At 36.4% G+C, this 19,848-nt stretch overlaps 1 protein-coding gene across 3 annotated transcripts in view; it reads left to right on the top strand.

Annotated features, from left to right (window-relative positions):
* The window catches only part of pcdh1b (protocadherin 1b), a 151,022-nt gene extending 134,605 nt beyond the window's left edge, over positions 1 to 16,417 (top strand). For all 3 annotated transcript variants that reach the window (XM_042770165.1, XM_042770167.1, XM_042770168.1), the window contains one exon: positions 12,948 to 16,417. In XM_042770165.1, the coding sequence (XP_042626099.1) occupies positions 12,948 to 13,333 (386 nt within the window). In that variant the 3' untranslated portion in view covers positions 13,334 to 16,417. The remainder of the gene's footprint in view (positions 1 to 12,947) is intronic.
* The last annotated feature ends 3,431 nt before the right edge of the window (positions 16,418 to 19,848 follow it).

Genomic DNA, 19,848 nt, shown 5'->3' with positions numbered 1-19,848 from the left:
ACACAATTAAATATGAAAAAAAATGCTGCACAATACAAATATTCTGTTTACAAGTGGTATCATTCTATTATAATTTTCACACATCACATGTCTCATATTTCATTGGAATTTATGAAAGACCACAGTTGCATTTATTTGATCAAAAATACAGTTAAAAATAAATAAAACAATATTAGTAATAATAATAATAATTTAACCTCTTATATATAAAACTACCAGTGTTGTTCACATTCTCAAGGATTTTTATGATATGTCCCCTTTAAGGTCTTATGAAATGCATATTTATGCTCATCTTGGCATTTATTAGCAGGGATGTGAGCTACTGAGGAAAATGCCATTAATTTCCATTTAAAATCAAAGCTCTTTTCTTAAGTTTTATAGAGTGGGGGATAGCAGTCAGACACAAAGCTTGTATTTATGTTTGTTTCTTATTGTGCAACTTGCAGACAAACTGTCACTTGGCCAGGTGCAATGTTGTACGCATTTTCTTGTTAGAGCTTCTGTGGCTTTGTGAGCCCATCTCAGTTATTTTCTCCCCCGAATCACTTTGTAATCAGCAAGTCCAGAGAGGAAGTTTCATAACATCCACTGCTATTGTTCTTCTCTTCCTACCATTCCTATACCTAGTTCATTCCTACTCTACTGTGTTACCTCATAAGACCCCAAAGCCAAATTGAGGGAATCATCCAATGACTCGTCCTCGGCAGTCTGCTAGGGAGAGCCAAAAAGCATCACAGGTTGTGTCTAGCTGAGAGAAGATGAGGATGTTCCCCATCTTTCAGCAGCAAACATTAGCACCGTACTTCCTATCAGGTGAGATAAAGAGTGGAAGTGAAGTATAGAGAAAAAGAGAAAAGTAATAATGACATTGTGCTCTCACTTTCTTGTCCCCTTTCTCACTAGTTTCTATTGTTATTCAGCTTCTAATCTGCAATGCAAGGGAATTAAAGCTGGGAGCTTTGCCCACTATCAGTAGCAGAGAGAAAAATGGATTGTGTTTAATAATGAATCAAACAAGTTCGGCAGCACACACACAAGCAATACACACTTGCTATATTTCACCTTAAATATTGAAAGCCCTTGATTCTGTGTGCACCTTTTCTTGCTGGAGGAGAAGAAAAAGAAAACAAAAAAAGGAAGAGATTGAGAGCACATTGACTGCTTCACGTTGTTTTCGTTTGAAGAGACACTGGTTTCCATATTCTGTGAGTTCAGGTGGGCGTCCAAACTCTAAAAGGTAGTGCTGATTGATACAATAGCTGTAAATTAAGTTTTAATCTAGCCTGCAATTATTTTATTTTATTATTATTATTTTTATTTTTAAATAAGTGATTTGTCTCTTAACCAATTGAAAGAATATGTTGCAGATCTGTTCCAGCTGGGTCACAAACAGGAAGGAAAATACTAAATGCTAATAAAATAAATACAATCATGCACTGCTATTATAAAAAGTAATAATTAGGCTTATAAACCTAAAAATAAGAACAAAATCTTTTTTTTTTTTTTTTTTTTTTTTTTAGTAAAACTTTTAAAATTTTATTTTCTTATTTAAACTGTTTTGTTTTAGTAATCGTTCATATTTTTGGCCCAATTAAGTTCTTCATTATATTTCAAACATTTACAATGTTTATGCTGTTTTGTACAATAAGATACTTTGTAACTGTGTTGGGTCAGCACTTGATTCCCGGTGTGAAATCTGGGTCTTGAAGCAGCAACCAGCGATTTAGACCAATGTGGGGTTTGACTCACAACAATAACATACTGACACAAATCTATTTCCTCTCTCTCCTACCATCCAGTACCTCCATACCATCCCAAGAGGCATGAGAATAAGGAAGATAAGTTGAATTGTAAGCAATGCTGCACATCGATTTATAACTAATGTGCCCCTATGAGAAGAGTAAGCGAGAGAGAGCACATTATTTATTGAAAAACAATAAATCAGGCATTTAAGATAATCTGTGATTCTTTTGAGTTCAGTTTTGATTCAGCTCAGTTTTTACTCTAATCTTATTCACTAAAAAAAATGTGTTATGATTTCTTTTGAAAGTATTTTAGTGTATTTTTTCAGTTATCTTATCTCGTTTCAGCCTCTGACAAGACAGAAAAAGAAACACAGGCAGTCTAACTTGAGAGATACTTGCCCGAGGAGTTATTAGATTTAGCTTGTATTAACTCTGTTTAATACAGCAAGCCATTTTACTACGTGAACAGTATGTGAAATTATGGTAGATCTGACTTATCTCCTGAAGTTGGTGTCTTCAGGAGCTAATCACCACGCAGATCAAATGCAGAACTTTTTCATGTTCACTGTGGAGAGAGAAAATGCTAAATGAAAGCAACGCTGCTTTTTTGTCTTTCCATTTTCTCAGATAATGATGGTAAATTTGGAATTTGGAGCATGAAATGATGCTACAGTGACAGAGAGAGGGAGAGAGAGAGAATAAGATGAACAACAAGAGAAGGACAACAACAGAGACATCACACAACAGTCTAGCAAACAAAACAATCATATTGCATTTCTGAAAGCTGAACGTGTCCCATTGAGTGGAAGAATTGTTCAAAAAGGTCAAAACTTATCCACATGACTGCACTCTTATAGGCAGGATGGGAAGCCAACTATTTTAATATGTTCCCCTTAATAACAACAACAATAAGCATTCCAGCCCAGCTTCCTGGCAATTAAATTAATGAGAGAATAGCTTGTTACTCTTTTTCTCTCAGCACTGGATGTAGATTTAGTGAGAACATTATTTTAGTTATTGTTTTTTTGTTTAATAAAAAAAAAAAAAAAAAAAAATCTGATTCATTTAAGAATAAAACAACCTCTGTTCATTGCACTTTAACACTTTAAACGATTCATTCAAAACCTCTGATTCATTTAAGAATAAAACAAGTGACTGTCTGATTCATTCTGATTCACTGAATCATTCTTTCAACTGAATCATTTGAAACAACTGATTCATTCAGGATTGAAATAAGTGAGTTAAAAAGTTTAATACGTTTTTGTGTGTGTGTGTGTGTGTGTGTGGGAGGGGGGGGTGGTTTGATGTTACAAAAACTACATCCACTTGTTTCTTTGTTTATTATATAATTCTGAAGGGATTTAAAGTAAACATTCTTGCCATTCAGAACATGCTGCCTATGTAAACGTGTAAATTATTGTTTGGAGATATGCTCAAATACACTCATTATCCCTCATTCCTTCCCCATATGGTGAACTATGTGATATTCACTGTGTAGGAAAGAACAAGCAAGTCAGCAGTTTGGGACACAGAATATGTATGAATGATGTGAAATGCTTTTGTTGCTGAGATTCTCTCATCCACATTGTGAGTTCACCACCACAGCAAGTTGTCAACATATATGTGAGCACAGGAAAAACTCCCAGTTGTCTGACCTCTTTCCATACTGACAGCAGTGACAGCTACTCTCAATTGTTTTATGAGAAAGTCTCTTGGCATTGTGCTTACGCGTAAATCATTACCATAGCAACCAATGTAGATATACTACATGTTGACTATGCTAAGCAAACGGATCCGGTTTCACAGAATGACAGTACGGATAGTCAGTCCTAAAGAACATAGTTTGTATGTGCAGCCTGAGAAAAAAAAAAAAAAAAAACATCTTAATAATATTCAAAAAATTGACTATGGTATCTATAGGCTAATATTTTCCAAAATATCGGATACTACTGTACCATCTATATGTGATCTTGTAAGAAGCCATTTATTATTATTATTATTTTACATTGCTCTTTGTTTTATATTGCATAGTTTCATTTGCTGTAGCAGCTACTGTATTTCAGTGGAAACTACGGTTACCACTGTATGGATTCCTCATTTGTGTTCTGGAGCTTTTGAGTGTTCCATTGGGAAAGGTGAAGAAAGAGGAGGATGCTGGGTTGGCAGATCAATATAAGGTGAATGTTAGGGATATATCGCAGTCCGTGCATCCCTGACCTGCTAAGATAAGAGTAGCTTACTCTTTCTGGAGGAGGGATAGATGTTGGCTCCCTTGATAATGTAGAATAGTAATTCTGTGAACGTGTGTATGAAAGAGTGTATAATGTGTTCTGTGCTGCAGAAAAAGAGAGGAAAAAGGCTCATCATGTCCAAAACCAGCATATGGTCTCTCTCAAAACAAGATGTCCAACAGCCATATGTTTGCATGCAGGTTACACACACACACACCATCACAAACACGTCACCCTTCTGGTGATCTAATCTCATATTCACACACCAACACTCTTTGTAAGTGCGCCCAAAGCTGCCTGTGGTTTCAGGACTCTTTTGCACACACTTTTAACACACAGACGCGCATAGATGCTTTTATTTATTTATTTTTATTTTTTGGTAGCAAGGGCACCAGGGCTCAGAGAAGGCAGTGCCGTGACATTTTGTCATTCTGAATGACCCCTCCTCTGACCTCATACATGACCCTTTATCCTTCGAGGCTCTTGGCCGACAGAAAGAAAGACAGCATTGCAAAAATACACTCAGCAATATGACACTCAACAGTAGCTACTCGATTCAGTCCCTATGGGTGTTTGCTGGTATGTGAAAATGAGCAACTTTTAATATGCGTTCGTCAGCTCTCGCCTCCTAACCCCTCTCTTTTCCTCTCTCATCTGTCATGGTGTGTAACACCGTGTCTACACTAGAAGCTATCGGTAATGTGTTGCAATGCATCGTACCGCAACGCCATTAGTCTGTTTGCACTGGAAGTGTCAAAGTTGCACATAATCTCAGAATTTTCATTAACACAGATTCATCACTGCTGCTAGTGTGATGCTAGACATGATAAAATGAGTGAATGACTATACTTTACACTATAAACTACATATATATATATTCTGAAAAATAAATAAAAAGGCAACAATAACAACAACAACAAGGTGTTATTTAACTGAAGTAGCATTATAACTCTCCTCAGTGAAGACTTCTAGTGTAGACTCCCTTTTATCATAATAGGAGCAATTTATTTTTGACCCAAAATTTATGGCTGGTGTTATAACTCCTGTTTCATAAACTATAAAATTACATTTACATTTACATTTTTATTTTTTTTCTGCCACTGTGTTTATACTGGCATCAAGCCCGACATTTTATTATTATTATTATTATTATTATTTATTTATTTTTTTTTTTCAAACATTAGGTAGGTAGTTGTCTAGTATTTTATTTATTTGCTCAGTAAAAACCTTTATTGTAAAAGATTGTGTTGATAAATAAGTTTTCACTGTAATTTGTGAGTTCAGCTCACCACGAAATATGACTTAATTGTCTTTAAAATCCTGCTTTGAATACATAACGAGATCCATTATCATTCAGTTGAGACACCTTTTAAAATATTGTGTTATTCAGTTGCTCTTTTGTTGTTGTGTTGTTTTGTTTTCCCCCCATTTTTGTTGGCTATTCTTGACCTTTTTTGGTGTAATATTATAAAATTTGGAATGATTTTCTCTCGCCCACTTTCGTTTAGTATCAAACAAGGATATTTACTAGGAATAAGCTCAATCGTTTTGTTTGGTTGGAAGGAAAATGCTGGAAAGAGGATATCCATATTCATCCCACATTCTCCATCATCCTGCCTTTTCTCCATGTTATAATATGAATCACCCCAAACCATAAATATTGCTGTTCTTTTCAAAGAGAAATCAAAGGTCTCTAATGATGGCAGATCAGGAAGAATATCTCTCCCCCAAGTTTGTGAGCGTGTGCATGTGCACATTTGTTTCTCCTAAATTAAAGTCAGCTGCTGTCCTCAAAAATTCAGCTCATCTCAGTTATTCGGTTCTCTCTCGACTGTGGTCCTAAAAGCTTATTGAGACGGGAGAGAGCACAGGCCTGAGGGCAGCTCGCTCCAGCCATACATTTATTCACTTTTGTAGTATGATTGAAGTTTCCCTCCACTGATTTCTGGAGGGAGAAGACGGATTCTCTTCTTAAAAAAATATTTTCTCTCTCATTTTTCCCTTCTTTCTTCTGTGTCCCTCAGTTCTTCTTCATTAATAATGAAAATGATTTTGTGCAGCATGACATTTGCCTGAAAGTATGTTTTGATCTAATTTTACAGGGATCTCGCTGAAAGATTTTTCTTCCTTTTAGTAGGCCTGTCAGTTTAGTGTAATAAATTAGGCCGATTAATTATACCACGATTAAAACATTTAATGCTATGACCCCATGTTAATTCCATAGTATGGAATTTCCCCACTATTGGAGCAATTCAGTGATTGATTAATTTATCTGCATATCTGACTAATTCAATTCTGCATGATTAACAGTTCTACAGCCACATTTTTAAGTATTATTTCAGCTCATCATACATTGTATGTCCAATTACACTATTGGTCAAAAGTGTGAGGTCAGTAATATTGTTTTTAAGGTTTTTGAAAGGTCTCTTATGCTTACTGGGGCTGTATTTATTTGATAAAAAATACAGTAACAACAATACAGTGAAATATTTTGAAGATTTTGAAGAACTGTTTTTCTAGTCTTAAGGAGGGCCTTTCACACCATGGGAACCTTTTCACAGTACCAGAACTAATTGTGGAACTACTCTTTTGGGCGTTTTCGCACTGGAACTTACATCACTTCCTAGTACACACTGTTGGTGCGAATGCAACCCTTTAAATGGTACTTGGAAATAGTTTGCACAAAATTGTCCCAGTACTTTAGTACTGTAGTTCTGGAACTAATCCGGTGCTTACTTTTTAGTTTAGTTCTGGAACTAAAGCGGTGGAAAAGGCCCTAGGGTCTCATGATCCTGGCAAGAATGTTTACTTTAAATCCCTTCAGAATTATATAATAAACAAAGAAACAAGTGGATGTAGTTTTTGTAACATCTCATGATCCAACGATAACAATGCTGATTGCGTGCTCAAGAAACATTCCTTATATTATTAATTTGGAAAACAGTTGTGCTGTTTAAAATTTCTATTTGGATCAGTGATACATATATATATATATATATTTTTTTTTCAGGATTCTTTAATAAATTGAAAGTTCAGAACATCATCGATTTGAAACTGAAATATTTTGTAACATTGTGGATGTCTTTTGATCAATTTAATGCATTGCTGAATAAAAGTATTTATTTAATTCCAAAAAAGATCCTACCCCAAACAGCTGAGTGCTAGTGTAAATAGTGTTTGGCATACAGTTTAACTTTGTGTATTTGTACATACATGAGCAAGAAGGAAACAGTGGTAAGAAAGAGGGCAGGAAAAGACAATGAAAAGTGTGGGAGGCTGTGCTAATGGCAGACTTTTATATTTATAGCTGTGCTCCTCTCCCCCTCTGTCAAAAGTCATTTACCTAAGCCATAATTACAGTTATTCATTTTCTTTGGCACAATGAAACTTGGAATAGAGCATTGTTCATTGAAATGCTCTTGTTATACAAATCAACTGTTCAGTCCAATCCCTATCACATCTCCAAAATTAAACTGAAGTCTGGGTGCACTTGTCAGTGGACTGGCTAATTTCATTAGGTTTGTCCAATCAAGCTGGATTCCTGTACAGTGATTAAGTCTTATTCTAGCTGAAAACAAGATTTTGAATGGCGAACCACTTCTCGTTGTGGAACCAAGTCCAAGAATGGACTATGTACCAAAACAATTTCAAAGCATTCTTGAATCAACACTGATGTAAGTGCAATTTTAATGAAGACTTGTGGCCTATGGACACTGATCAGTTGAATTTGCTCCTTTTTCATCTATCCATTTGTCTGTATCTAGACTACAGAAGGCTTTTGTGCACCCTTTTCTTCTTCACAGGCAGTTGTTTAGGCCTTCAGCACAATCAAACTCTACACCCTTGCTTCATCTTCAACGATTCAGCTTGTGCACAGACAAACTCAACTTTAAAACATTCATGAGTCGAAGATGTTATGCAGCTTACCCTAGTTGATTTAGCTGCAGGCTATAGCCTTTCTCCATGTGCTTATCTTCCTAAGCCAGGAGGAGATTCTATGCAGCTGATGCATACTGAAACACAGCGTGCCAACATGTGGAGGTTTGCAAAATGACACACGCTGCTCCCCCCTTCCCTCGGCTGGCAGAGTCAGGAAAGCAAATTTGGTCAGCAGACGAGGACATTGATTTTTGTGGATCAGATAAGTTCCATGTTTAACAGATGTAGGCCAATGGGACACGGTCCAAACGATGGCACTCTCTGACACTGCTCAGAACTCATTTAGGCCGTAAGTGAAGCTTTGGCAAAGAGATGCAGAACGTAAGCACAGAAAAATGTTGCAGAGGTTAAAACAGCTCCTCTGTGCCAGTGAGAATGGTGGAAATGTACGCAGCGTCATGTAAAAGGGACCGTGTCTATGAAATAGAGTTGAATTTAAGGTTTGAAATCCACTTGCAGTCAAATAATATGAGTGAAATTATATACTGTATGTATATATATATATATAAAACAAACTTAAATAATAGTGGCATTAATTCTAAACTGAATTTATATGAAGCGAAACTACAACTACCTTCTTTGCACATTTTGCATGCTTGACGTTAATTGCATTGCATACAGTAAGTCTCTTTGTAATATAAGTTGTAAAATGTAATTTTTTTTTTTCAAAAAGTATTCTGGAAATAGATTTTCTGTTGAGTGGCCTGCATTAATTCACCCAGTGTCTTTTTAGTTGTGTAGTACAGCCTGTATTGAAACTGGCAATGGAACAAGTCTAAATTTAAACCTTCATCAATACATTGACGCCACAAGCAAACCACCAGTTAAGTGGGAATGTTTGAATGTGGAGCAGGACTTGCACGCCTGACCCAATCATTAGATTCCCAAATGAATATCTATTGGATCAGTCTTGCTCTGTGTTCAATGTTAAATTCTAGTTTAACAGGGTTAAGTTGTAAGACTGTTTGATTATTTGTTTGATTTAAGATCATTTGAAATAAAATTGACAAATTGATAAATTTGACTTGTCTTGATACCCATGATGTATTTGTGGTACACAACTAAACCCTTAATTTGCATAATACCAAATTTACACAAGAACTTCATATGAGGAGAAGATTATCAAAGCAAAAATGTATATGCTGTATGCAACAGTGAAAGAGGTGTTTCTGCACATCTGACTTGTGTCTTGCTCTTGTGGTTACTCACTTATGTAACTCTTTAGTGCTGTGGCTACTGGCTATCTTCTCTGCTCCTTCTTTGTCCTCCTGCTGTGTTCAACCACATGTTATTCTGAGCTGCTGTTAGCCCAGCCAGGAGAAACAGCACTGCTTATGGACTTGTTGTTTTGTTGCACTCCATCTGTCTAATGTAACTGCACTCTGCGTTTAGGCACTTTGATTGCATGTTACGTTGCTGCTATTGCACTTGACGACACATCAATACTACACAATACTTATGAAATATAATTCCTAATAATATAATATGACAATATATTAGCAATATATAATTTAAATACATTTAAATAAATGTTACTATAGAACAAAAGCATTGCACATTTCAACATAACACATTAAACCTTTTTCCTTTTGGATTATATATACATTCCCCATACCTTTTAACTTTTTGTTCAATTTCAAGCCCTTACTTCACGTTTTACTTAATTTTTCCCACTTATTATATCCTCTCAAAAGCAGCGTGTCGATTGATTAATAGCTGGCTAATATAATTTTCCTAAAAGTAATAACTTGTTTAAGCACGAATAAAGAGTGACATGGCAAAGTCCTAATCTGCCAAAGTTTAAGTGGTCTCAGCGAGGTTTGCATACAAGCAGACGGGGAGACATCCCAGGACATCCCAGCAAATGAAAATGGAATGAAGGGTAGAGCAGAAGCGAGGTGGTGGGGGACATCCCATCAAATGACAATGGAACGAAGGGTTGGGAAGGGTAGAGCAGAGGCGAGGTGGTGGGGGTTTCCATCAACTCTGCCTGTCTGCTTCCATCCGTGCTCAAGATCAGCCTGCTCTCACACACAAGGGATTGTGGAATAGTTGGAGTGTTGGTGTTAACTGTCAAATAAAGGCTGGTTTTGCCACTGCTATCCTCCACACCTGTCACCCAGGGCAACCTGTGTGTTGTGCCCTGAGCGGTTAGGCTCCCTTGGGTGGCTTTAAGGCATAGCCAAAGCTGAAAATCAGTTGGCTAAAACTGTTATAGAACGAAGTGAAGAGCCTGCATATATTAGGGATTGGCTTAGAGGGCCCTGTGGTAAATGAACAATGAGCTATTGACTACAACACTACTATCTTACAATGACTGCACTTACATGGACTGGAGACCATTATTATACCAATACATATACATTTAAACGTGTATAATTAATTCTCATGTTATATATAACTGGTGTCAAGTCTATTTTGGAAATCCAATTTATGCAACACACACACACACACACACACACACACACACACACACACACACACACACACACACACATATATATATATATATATATATATAATCATTTAAGCATTTTTATAATATCTAATTATGTGTAAATGTTTATTGTTGCCTTTGCTTTTCCTTCATCTTTATTCAATGTGTAACCCTGTGTCTACTCTGAATATACATAAACTGCATAAAACAGAAGATAATTCGGAAATAATTGATTCTGATTGATAGCAGGGGCTTAGTGAGGTGGATACTGAATAATAGTTGGCTTCTTTTTTTTCATCACACGAAAAGCTTAATCTTATTCATTACTGTCATTTTGATCAAATCATTATGACTCTTTCATATGAAAATCCTCCGCCTGCATGTCAAATAAGCATTCTTACCTACAATGAAATGGCCAAATTGACATTTTGACAGCTGTACAATTGGACATAGAATTCATGAGAAAACAGCTTGAACCTTGTATGTATATTTCATTCCATATCACCCCAGGGGCATGACAGTTGAATGAAAATGACACAAAGCAAAGCTCTTGTACCAGCCCTACATCACAGAAAAGAAGAGCAGAAAAAAATGCAAGGACCCCAGTCTTAACATATCTTTCCTCTTTACTTTAGACAGCACCAAATGTCAGATACTCATCTGGAAATAATTTCCATTCTATTATGGTGACAAGGGGTCAGCAGAATCTAATTAGCTGAAAAAAAAAGTGCTAGAGAGCCGGATTGGAAGTGATTGGTGATAGGGGCAGTGGTGCAGGACCGTCTCTCCAGCCTTAAGGCTCAGCGGGAACACTCCTGAGGTTAACTCCAACTCGAAGGAAGGAGATAAGGAAAGGAGAGAGAGGGATTCAGGTGCCGTGTGCCAGAGAGAGGAAGGTCTCTGTTGGTCTGTCAGAGCCTTAATTTTGAATATTCTTTCCTGATTGATAGTGAAAGAGAAATATAAGTGCTAAAAGGCAGCAAATAGTTTGGCTCTCAGTGTCAATTTTTGTTTCTTAGTTCATCTGTGTGTCTTTCTGTCTCCGTCTGTCTGTCTATCTATCTATCTATCTATCTACAGTATCTATCTATCTATCTAAAAAGTAAAAAAAAAAATAAATAAATAAATAAATAAATAAATAATAATAATAATAATAATAATAATGAAACTTAAAGTGTGTTCTATGATGGTCAAATACCAGGGACAAATTAATGTTTTCCTCTGCCTTTTAAAGAGCCTTTTATATATTTAGGGAAATAAATGTTTCACCCTCAAGAACTTGCCATTCTGCCCTCCCCCCTTCCACATGCACACTATCAAGCTAATCTAATGTTACTTTCAGAGGAAAGGTTAGGCTCCGCTTTTGCATTTATATTTTCCAGACAGAGAGTTTGACCTTTGCAGATCAGACCGTAATGTTCGCTTCTTGTGATGCTCCAGCTTCACCAACCTTTTATAGTGAACATTAGCATCCATTGATTGGTTACAGTGAACAAGGGTGAGAATAGTCTGTAGAGTTGTTTGTGCAGCTTTGACTGACTGCAGAAGTAAAGCTTCACAATTAAATTTTGATATCAATACTCATTTATGCTTTTCAGTAGTAGGGCTACATTTAATGTGCTCTGTAATTTGTTTAATTTATCATTTTAATAGGTTTAGTCAATGAATTTCCTTTAACGTTGACCAGATGAAACCGAGAAAAAAATAAAAATAAAATAAAAATGGATTATAATAGTAATACTGGCCTAAATGTTCTTATTTTATGATGGAAAAGCAGCACCACTGTAAAAAAATACTGTGACAGAGTTACTTATTCAATACTTATTCAGTGGTGTCACAACACAGAGACACAGCATGACCAATGTACTATGAGCCAGTTCATTTCAGTGAGTCTAAAGTATATAGCACAACCAATGTATTCCGGTTCCCGAATGACTTCTGTGCCTAGGTTTCTTTTGTGAATTAAAAGTGCAACTAGTGTATCCCAATTCCTGAACAAATTACTCTTATGAGTCGGTTCTATTTTAATGAATCGAAAACAGTGCATGATCAGTGTATTCCAGTTCTTGAATAAATGACTCTTTTGACTTGATTCTTTTTGCAAATTAAAATCACATAGTGCAGTCAGTGTATCCCAATTACCGAAAATAAATAAATAAATAAATAAACATTAAATAAAAAAAAAAAACTATAAATATTTGGTTCTTTTTAGTGAATCTAACACATACAACTTAGAGCTAACTTTAAGACTAAAATAGTTAGAGACTGGTTGCTCATTTGAAAATGTGTAAAGATTATCATAGGTATTATGCATATTACACATTTTGTCAGCATATTTCATAAATATTAATGACTGTATTTTATTTTATTTATTTTTTTTTTTTTTTTTTTTATTGTATTATTTAGGTCAATTATGTATTATTTAGGTCAATTTAATTGTCCCTTAACATAATTATAATATATATGTGTGTGTGTGTGTGTGTGTGTGTGTGTGTGTGAAAACAAAACATTTACCTAAACACGCCTTTTGCACGAATTGCTTTAAATGTATTTATTATTAAAATGACCTCACCATTATATTATCTTTTCTTCCAGATCTGAGGCCTCTACCTGACGTGGCCATGACGGGAAAATGCACACACGAGTGTACAGAATATGGCCACTCAGATTCCTGCTGGATGCCTGGACAGCCCTCACCCAACCGCACCAAGAGTGGGCCCAAACTCTCCACCTTCGTGCCTTACCAGGAGAGGGAGGGTCAGGAGCGCCTGATGGCTGACAGCAGCTCTAAGCCTCACGGAGAGGAGCGGAGTGGAGGTGGGAGCAACAAAGTGGCCAGCATTCGCTTTTTGCCTCCCTACACTAGTGCCTATTCTACTGGCAGCGACTCCAAGGAGGAGATCCCCCTGAGTCAGACAGCCGATTACGCCCCTGCTACTACACCCTCCAGCCAAGGCTCCAAAAGAGAAATCTACCTGTGATTCACCTGTCATCCGCCTATGTTTGATTCCACATTTGATCCAATTTACTTGTGATCAGCAATGCCTGTGAGAGGATAAAAGGCCTCGTTGTCAAAACACCTGCTAATTCTACCACACCACCAGACCCGATTTACTCAGACATCTCCAATCCCCTCAGCCATAAGCTTAATGGTTGACACAAAACAGCTAGAGACCTTCTTTAAAACCCTCTGGGTTTTATACAACACTGCACATTGTTAGAGGCTCTGGAAGCCAAATAGATATGAAGAGAATAATCAGAAGAAAAAAAAGAGAAAATCATTTTGTGAATATGAAATGAAGTACACAATCCCCATGTAAACTTCTAATGAAAGAATGTAAGGACAATTTTTAAGTGAACTTTGTGATAATTTAATGTCAAGGTTATATTCCTATTTGAATCTGATTTGTTCACTGATTTTTGTTTGTTTTTTATTATATATATAATAAGTATTACTTATGATCAGACAGTAGTTATGCTTACCTAAAACATATATACATCCAAATAATACTTTTTTATTATTATTATTATTCTGTGTGTAACTACTAAGAACTCGAGCCAGAATAACTGGCGAACCAAATTCTGGCAATCCAAGAGGGACATAAATTCTCAACCTTTATACTTTACTGAAGAGAAAACATTCACCTTTCTTTAAGCACTGAAGGGTAACTGTTTCTTACATTTGTCTTTTTTTTCATAGGAAACTTTTTTCTAAATGTACAGTGATGTAAATATTACACGTCTGATGGAACAGTTTTGATTTATGATTTAGCTGTACAGACCCTCGAAGCCACGGCTTCCTTCTGTTGATAGTAGAAGGGACATTGCTCAAAGGATTTGCCTCCCTGTCAGTAAAAGAAGGACAACAGTTTTGGACCATGGAATGCTAAAGATAATCCACAGTATGAGCCTCTGCCGTCTAAGTACTTAGGACTTGAGCGAACACGGAATTTGGGGCAAAATCCAAGGGAAACAAATGAATTGAAGTAGGTTTGCATGATGCCATTTGTCATTTTGGACAAATTTGATGGGCTTCATCAGTTCCCAGAGGAAGTTTTCCCAGTGACTTTTCCTCTGTAATACTCTCTTACTTCTTCAAAAGACTATCCAAATGTAGCTGAGGCTTGAGGTGAGTTGCCATTTGGAAGAGCTTTGTTCAATCCATCCCATCCGTAAGGAGGAGAAACAACTTTCACAGTACAAAAAAACAAACAGACAAAAAATTAACTGTCCATGTGCTGTGCAATAGCCTACTCGTTTCCGGACATGTCAAACTCTGTTGTGTAGATGTGTGGTATTGTCAGAGATTTTGGCTCTGCTCTGTACTGGGTCTGACCCGGTCAAAATTAATGCTCACAAGAAGCAGACAGGTTCAAAAATCATCCAGCAGGCATTTTCTCGTGTTTGACCACATTAAAGTTGTATTCAACAAATCCAGTATATTTTAAAACATCTGAGATTCTGTTTGAAGTGTGCTTTGAATGTATGACATAAGACTTCTGCAGCGACCTTAGAAACACCTAAATCTTGCTAACCTATTACCACAAAGTCATACTGTTGCTCGCCTAACCAGGGCACTTTTGATGGAAATGCTAATTTCCCCAAATGAAAGTGAGGTCTTTCAGAAAGAGTTTACAGGAAGTTCATTGACGGTTACTGACAGTAACAGGGATTGCATCAGATGGGATGCAGGTCAGCAAAAGCTATGTGTATTCAAGGCCCGAGCTACACAGAATAAGTGCACTATAATTTACACCATGTCACATAGCTAAGTAGCTACTTAAATCCAACTCTTCACCTCGGATGATTTTGCCATTTACTCTATAGGTGTTGATTAAATGTTCACAGAGCTCTGTGCTTTGGGTGTAATAGTTGATAAAGTCTCCTTTTTTAAAAGAACAGACAAAGTGATCCAATGCTAAACGCTGGTGTGTCAGGTCACGGATGTTTAGTTCACGACTGACCCTTTATTTGAACACTGGCAAACCGAACACTTGACTAAGGACTTGACTAAGTAAATAAGTTGTATTTCCAATTTGACAGGGTCTTTGGTCTCTGCATGACCTGTGATGCCCACTTTGGACAAGCATTGCTGAGCTTGTTGCAGCCTTGGGGCAGACCGGAGGAGATACCAAAATACTTCACTCGGTCGAAGTGTTGATTTGAGAACATTGACACTCTTACTCGTTTGTTTGCTTCATTGTACACATTTAACTTCCTGTTCTTTTAATCATCCCAGTGACTACTGACCTTAAATGTGTTTTCTGCAGTAACAAACAGAAGCTGCCCAGGCTGCATGAACCCAAAAGCTGCATGACAGGTAGACAGTCTCTCACTCCCATTGGGAAAACCTGGAGTTTATCCCCGGAGAGCAACTGTCACAGATACTGATAGGTCAAATCACTCGGAGTGTGTGTGTGTGTGTGGTGTGTGTGTGTGTGTGTGTGTGTGTGTGTGTGAATGTGTGCATCTTCGTACACCTGTGTAACTGTGTAGATACAAGTAAGGGGATCTACTCATTGCCTTTAAAGCAAGAAATTTTAAAGCTCTACACGTCTTTTTTTTTTTTTTTTCTTTTTGCTTGGATTTTCAATTGCCAAATTGTGTTGTGGCATCTCATTGAATAAAATGGCTCTTGCTGTGTGAAACAGTGGTGCAAAGAATCTGATAAAAATAATAATAATAGGGATTAATAACATCTTATACACTGGTTGTAGGGCGAAAAACAAGCAAGAGAAACATTATATAAGGGGAAAGACAGTCCATGTCTTATTTTGTTCATGTCTTATACATATGTTTTTTTGTCTGTTTGTTTTGCAGAACAGTGATGAGCAAATAATGTAAACAATGACTTTTTTTCTACATAAAGGCACATGATCTTCGTTTTCTTTAGGATTTTGTTCACTTTGTGAGCAGGCCCAAATGGAATCTGCATTTTTTTGCATTTATATTTGAGAAAAAAAAATAAAAAATTCTGTGTAATGATTTGAACATTGTAAAATGGGTTAAATAGAGCTTAATCAGTTGCTGAAAGCACTATCAAATTAGCCAAATATTTAATAAACCAACATGCAAGGGTGGAGGATGTGTATGGCGTTTTAAATAATGGCCATTCCAGTTCTGTGGAAATCTATGGAGCTTTCTCCGGCACAGATTCCATGTGGGCCTGTTCATGACTGATGTTTAATTTTATCCTACTGTAAGCTCTATTTCATTTGTGCTGAATCGTGTATTTGATTACATGGAAATCAATCAAATCCAATGTGACTTAAGAATCAGTTCTTTGTCTGACACATGGACTCATTTTGGAGCCAAGCCACCCGCTGCATTTGTCCAGGTATTAGGAGTTATGAACGAACATGTCATCGTGCTGTAATGTCACCGTGCATAATGAGGCTCACCATGCATATTTGCGCATAATAGAAGTAGAGAGTAAACAGCATCATTCTACCCCTCGAAAAAGATTAAAAACAAAATCAGTAATTTATTTTGTGATGCGGTCGCTGAGCGGCTTCATTACTATAACTTTGGCTCTGAAATGAACCGATAACTCTTTAGCGGTTTGTGGGCATCTGCTTACACATGATTTCGATATTAAAAACTCTACACTATGTAACTGAAGAACAGCCACCGTTTAAATAGATAATTACAGGAAATACAAGTTTGTAGCCTAAGTGTTGGTTATATTTATATCGAAACGCTTGTGATGCCTTGTTTTCTTTGTACAGTTTTATGTACATGATAATAACGTGGCTTTTTAAAAAAGATAACAAAAAAGAACATGTTGAAAGATAAAGTGAAATTGTAAAATATTTTTAAAAGTAGAATATGTTAGGATGATAGTGGTTGGGGGCACTCAGTTGGTGTGCCTGTGTCTAAAATATCATCAGTAACCATTCACTGGCTTCTAGTCTATTTTAAAGTTTTACTGTCTCTTCTTATAAGTCTTATTTTTTTCCTCAGTATTGTGTTATTTCCAGTGACCAGTGGGAACAGTGGCTTTGAAGAGTTTTAGCCCTTATTCGTTCCATTATGTTTTTATCAATATCCGCATGTTAAACACAATGAGGGAAAAAAGAAAAGAAAAAATGTTGTCTTTTATTTTTGCTGAGCAAATCAAAGAAATATTATCTTGTAAGTACTCCTTCCTTATAGCTTTACAATAAAATACGTTCTGTAAAACACTGTGTCCTTCGTGAATTGTATATATAGCTTTGGTTAGCACAGTTTCTTTTTATTTCATCAGGAAAAGTGCTTTAAAAAAATGTGTTCCCTCTTTCAAGTCCATTCTTTGGGGAACACATGTACCACATTGTACCATCTTGCAAACAACTAGAAGTGAACTTCCTGATTCAGCACATCTCATGCACTGAAAAGCTTTGCTTTCATCAGTCTTAGGAAACCTGGCAGAGTTCAAATTCTCTTAAGGTTCTTCAACTTGTTCGTAATGTGTGGCATTTGTTCCTTGGGAGAATAAAGCCCTGTTAACTCAACTGGATTTCTTAACGTGCCAGTGGCACTGCCAAGCATGGGTGTCATCGATCGACATAAACACAATGGGGCCTGGAGTCCAAACACACACACAGGCACTCACCCTAACAAACTGTCTCTCATATGCCACAGCCCTGCTGTGCAGTGACACCACACAAAATACTTTTAGACCCCAGAGATTTGTGGAAACTCCTCAATATTAAACCCGATTTATCCTTGGGCCTCAAAGTGACAAATCTTCCTGTGTTTATACACTGAAAGAGATATCGGCATTTTCAAGTGATTGTTCACTCCTAATTGTCATCATTACCCCATGTTGTTGCAAATCGAATGAAAGAAATGAGGAAGAGTGTTGCTGCTCTTTTTAAATGTGTGTTATGACCAGGGTATTTCAGAAAAGACACACACATACACACACAAAAAGTTTCATATGACTCATTGCACTATATTTTTCTGAACTCAGTACCTTTGTACTTAATGTTTTATAGCTCTACATTTGTTTCATAGATATAAGTTTTATAGATCTACATTTGTGGATGCTACAGTTCAAAAGTTTGGGGATCATACAATTTGTTTTTCGAAAGAAGTGTCTTATGCTCACCAAGGCTACTGTATATTCATTTGATCAATACAGTCGAAATTGTAATATGTGAAATAGTGAAATGTTAATTTGATTATATACAATTGTATAGTAATATGCAGTTTCCTGCGGTTGCAAAGCTGAATTTTTAGCCATTACTCCAATGTTCATTATCATCAAAATAATAATTACTTAAAAAATAATAATAATAAATAAATAAAAGAAGAAGAAAAAGAAGAAGAAAAATAAATAAATAAATAAATCTTACTGACCCAAAACCTTTGATCAATGGTGTATATTCGAATATGGTTAAATACATTAACACATTGCCACAGGTTTGATATCCATGATGGAAACACTTTTGTGGTCTATGGATGCGAGAATGTCAAAAATTATGACAGGATTTCATTTTTGAGAGAATTATTTTCACTTTGTAATGTGTAACCAATCTACAGTGGCAAACTCTAATATAGAGACCTATATTTGTAACCAGTTGTTACAAACATACAATTAAAAGAGAAGATAGCACACTCTGTAATAGTTCACTTTATTGTAGATGTTTTGATAAGAGTGGCCTCTCCCTCTCTCTCTGAACCTGCTTCTGTCTCATCTTCAATGGAAGTAGGGGAGAGTGGGGTAAGTTGAGCCAGTGTGTAAATTGACCCACCCCCTGCATCTTGGCAACTGTATACTTTTACTGTCATGTGACCATGTGTTTTGGTACCACCCGTAATTTCTGCCAGACTGTGAAAAGGAGAAACACATTGGGGGAATGGAAGGCACCACGGCCGTAGCCAGGGTTTGAAGATTAGTGTGGTCTGGGTGGGAATTGTGCTATAATAACCCACTCATTATATACACTAAACGCTTTAAAAGAGACGTAGATGTTTGTGAAATATGTTTTCTCTGTTTTGGAGGAATCCGCATTGTTAAATTATATCTTTATGTTAGGAGTATTTAATTTTATCAGTTGTTTATTATTCATTTAGCAGTACATAGGCCTATTGCTGTTATAGTTTTCATTAATAACCATTGCTATATAGATGATGACTTTACCTAGTGCCCTTAGGAATGTTGTTGGCACGACTGAAAATATAACTACAATATGAAATAGAATAGATGTAACATACTTGTTCTACAGATGTCTCTGTAGTGTTATATGCTACTGTTTTGATAGCGTTGATAATTTCTGACAAATAATATAATGTGTTTTTTTTTTTTTTGCGTTTGCGTTTGCCCTAAAGGGGTCATATGATGATTTCAAATGTTCCTTTCTCTTAGGAGTGTTAGAAGCTCTTGGTGAATAAAGAAGATTTGTGAAGTTACAAAGAAACGGATTGTTTTAACATGCCCCCACATATCTACGTAAGTATGTGGGGAGATTTGCATAACGCCGCCCAGATGTTCACGCAAAGAAAGAAGGCG

The sequence above is a fragment of the Cyprinus carpio genome, chromosome A14, assembly GCF_018340385.1.
Source record: "Cyprinus carpio isolate SPL01 chromosome A14, ASM1834038v1, whole genome shotgun sequence".
Lineage (NCBI taxonomy): Eukaryota > Metazoa > Chordata > Actinopteri > Cypriniformes > Cyprinidae > Cyprinus > Cyprinus carpio.
This window is presented reverse-complemented; position numbering and strand designations above follow the sequence as displayed.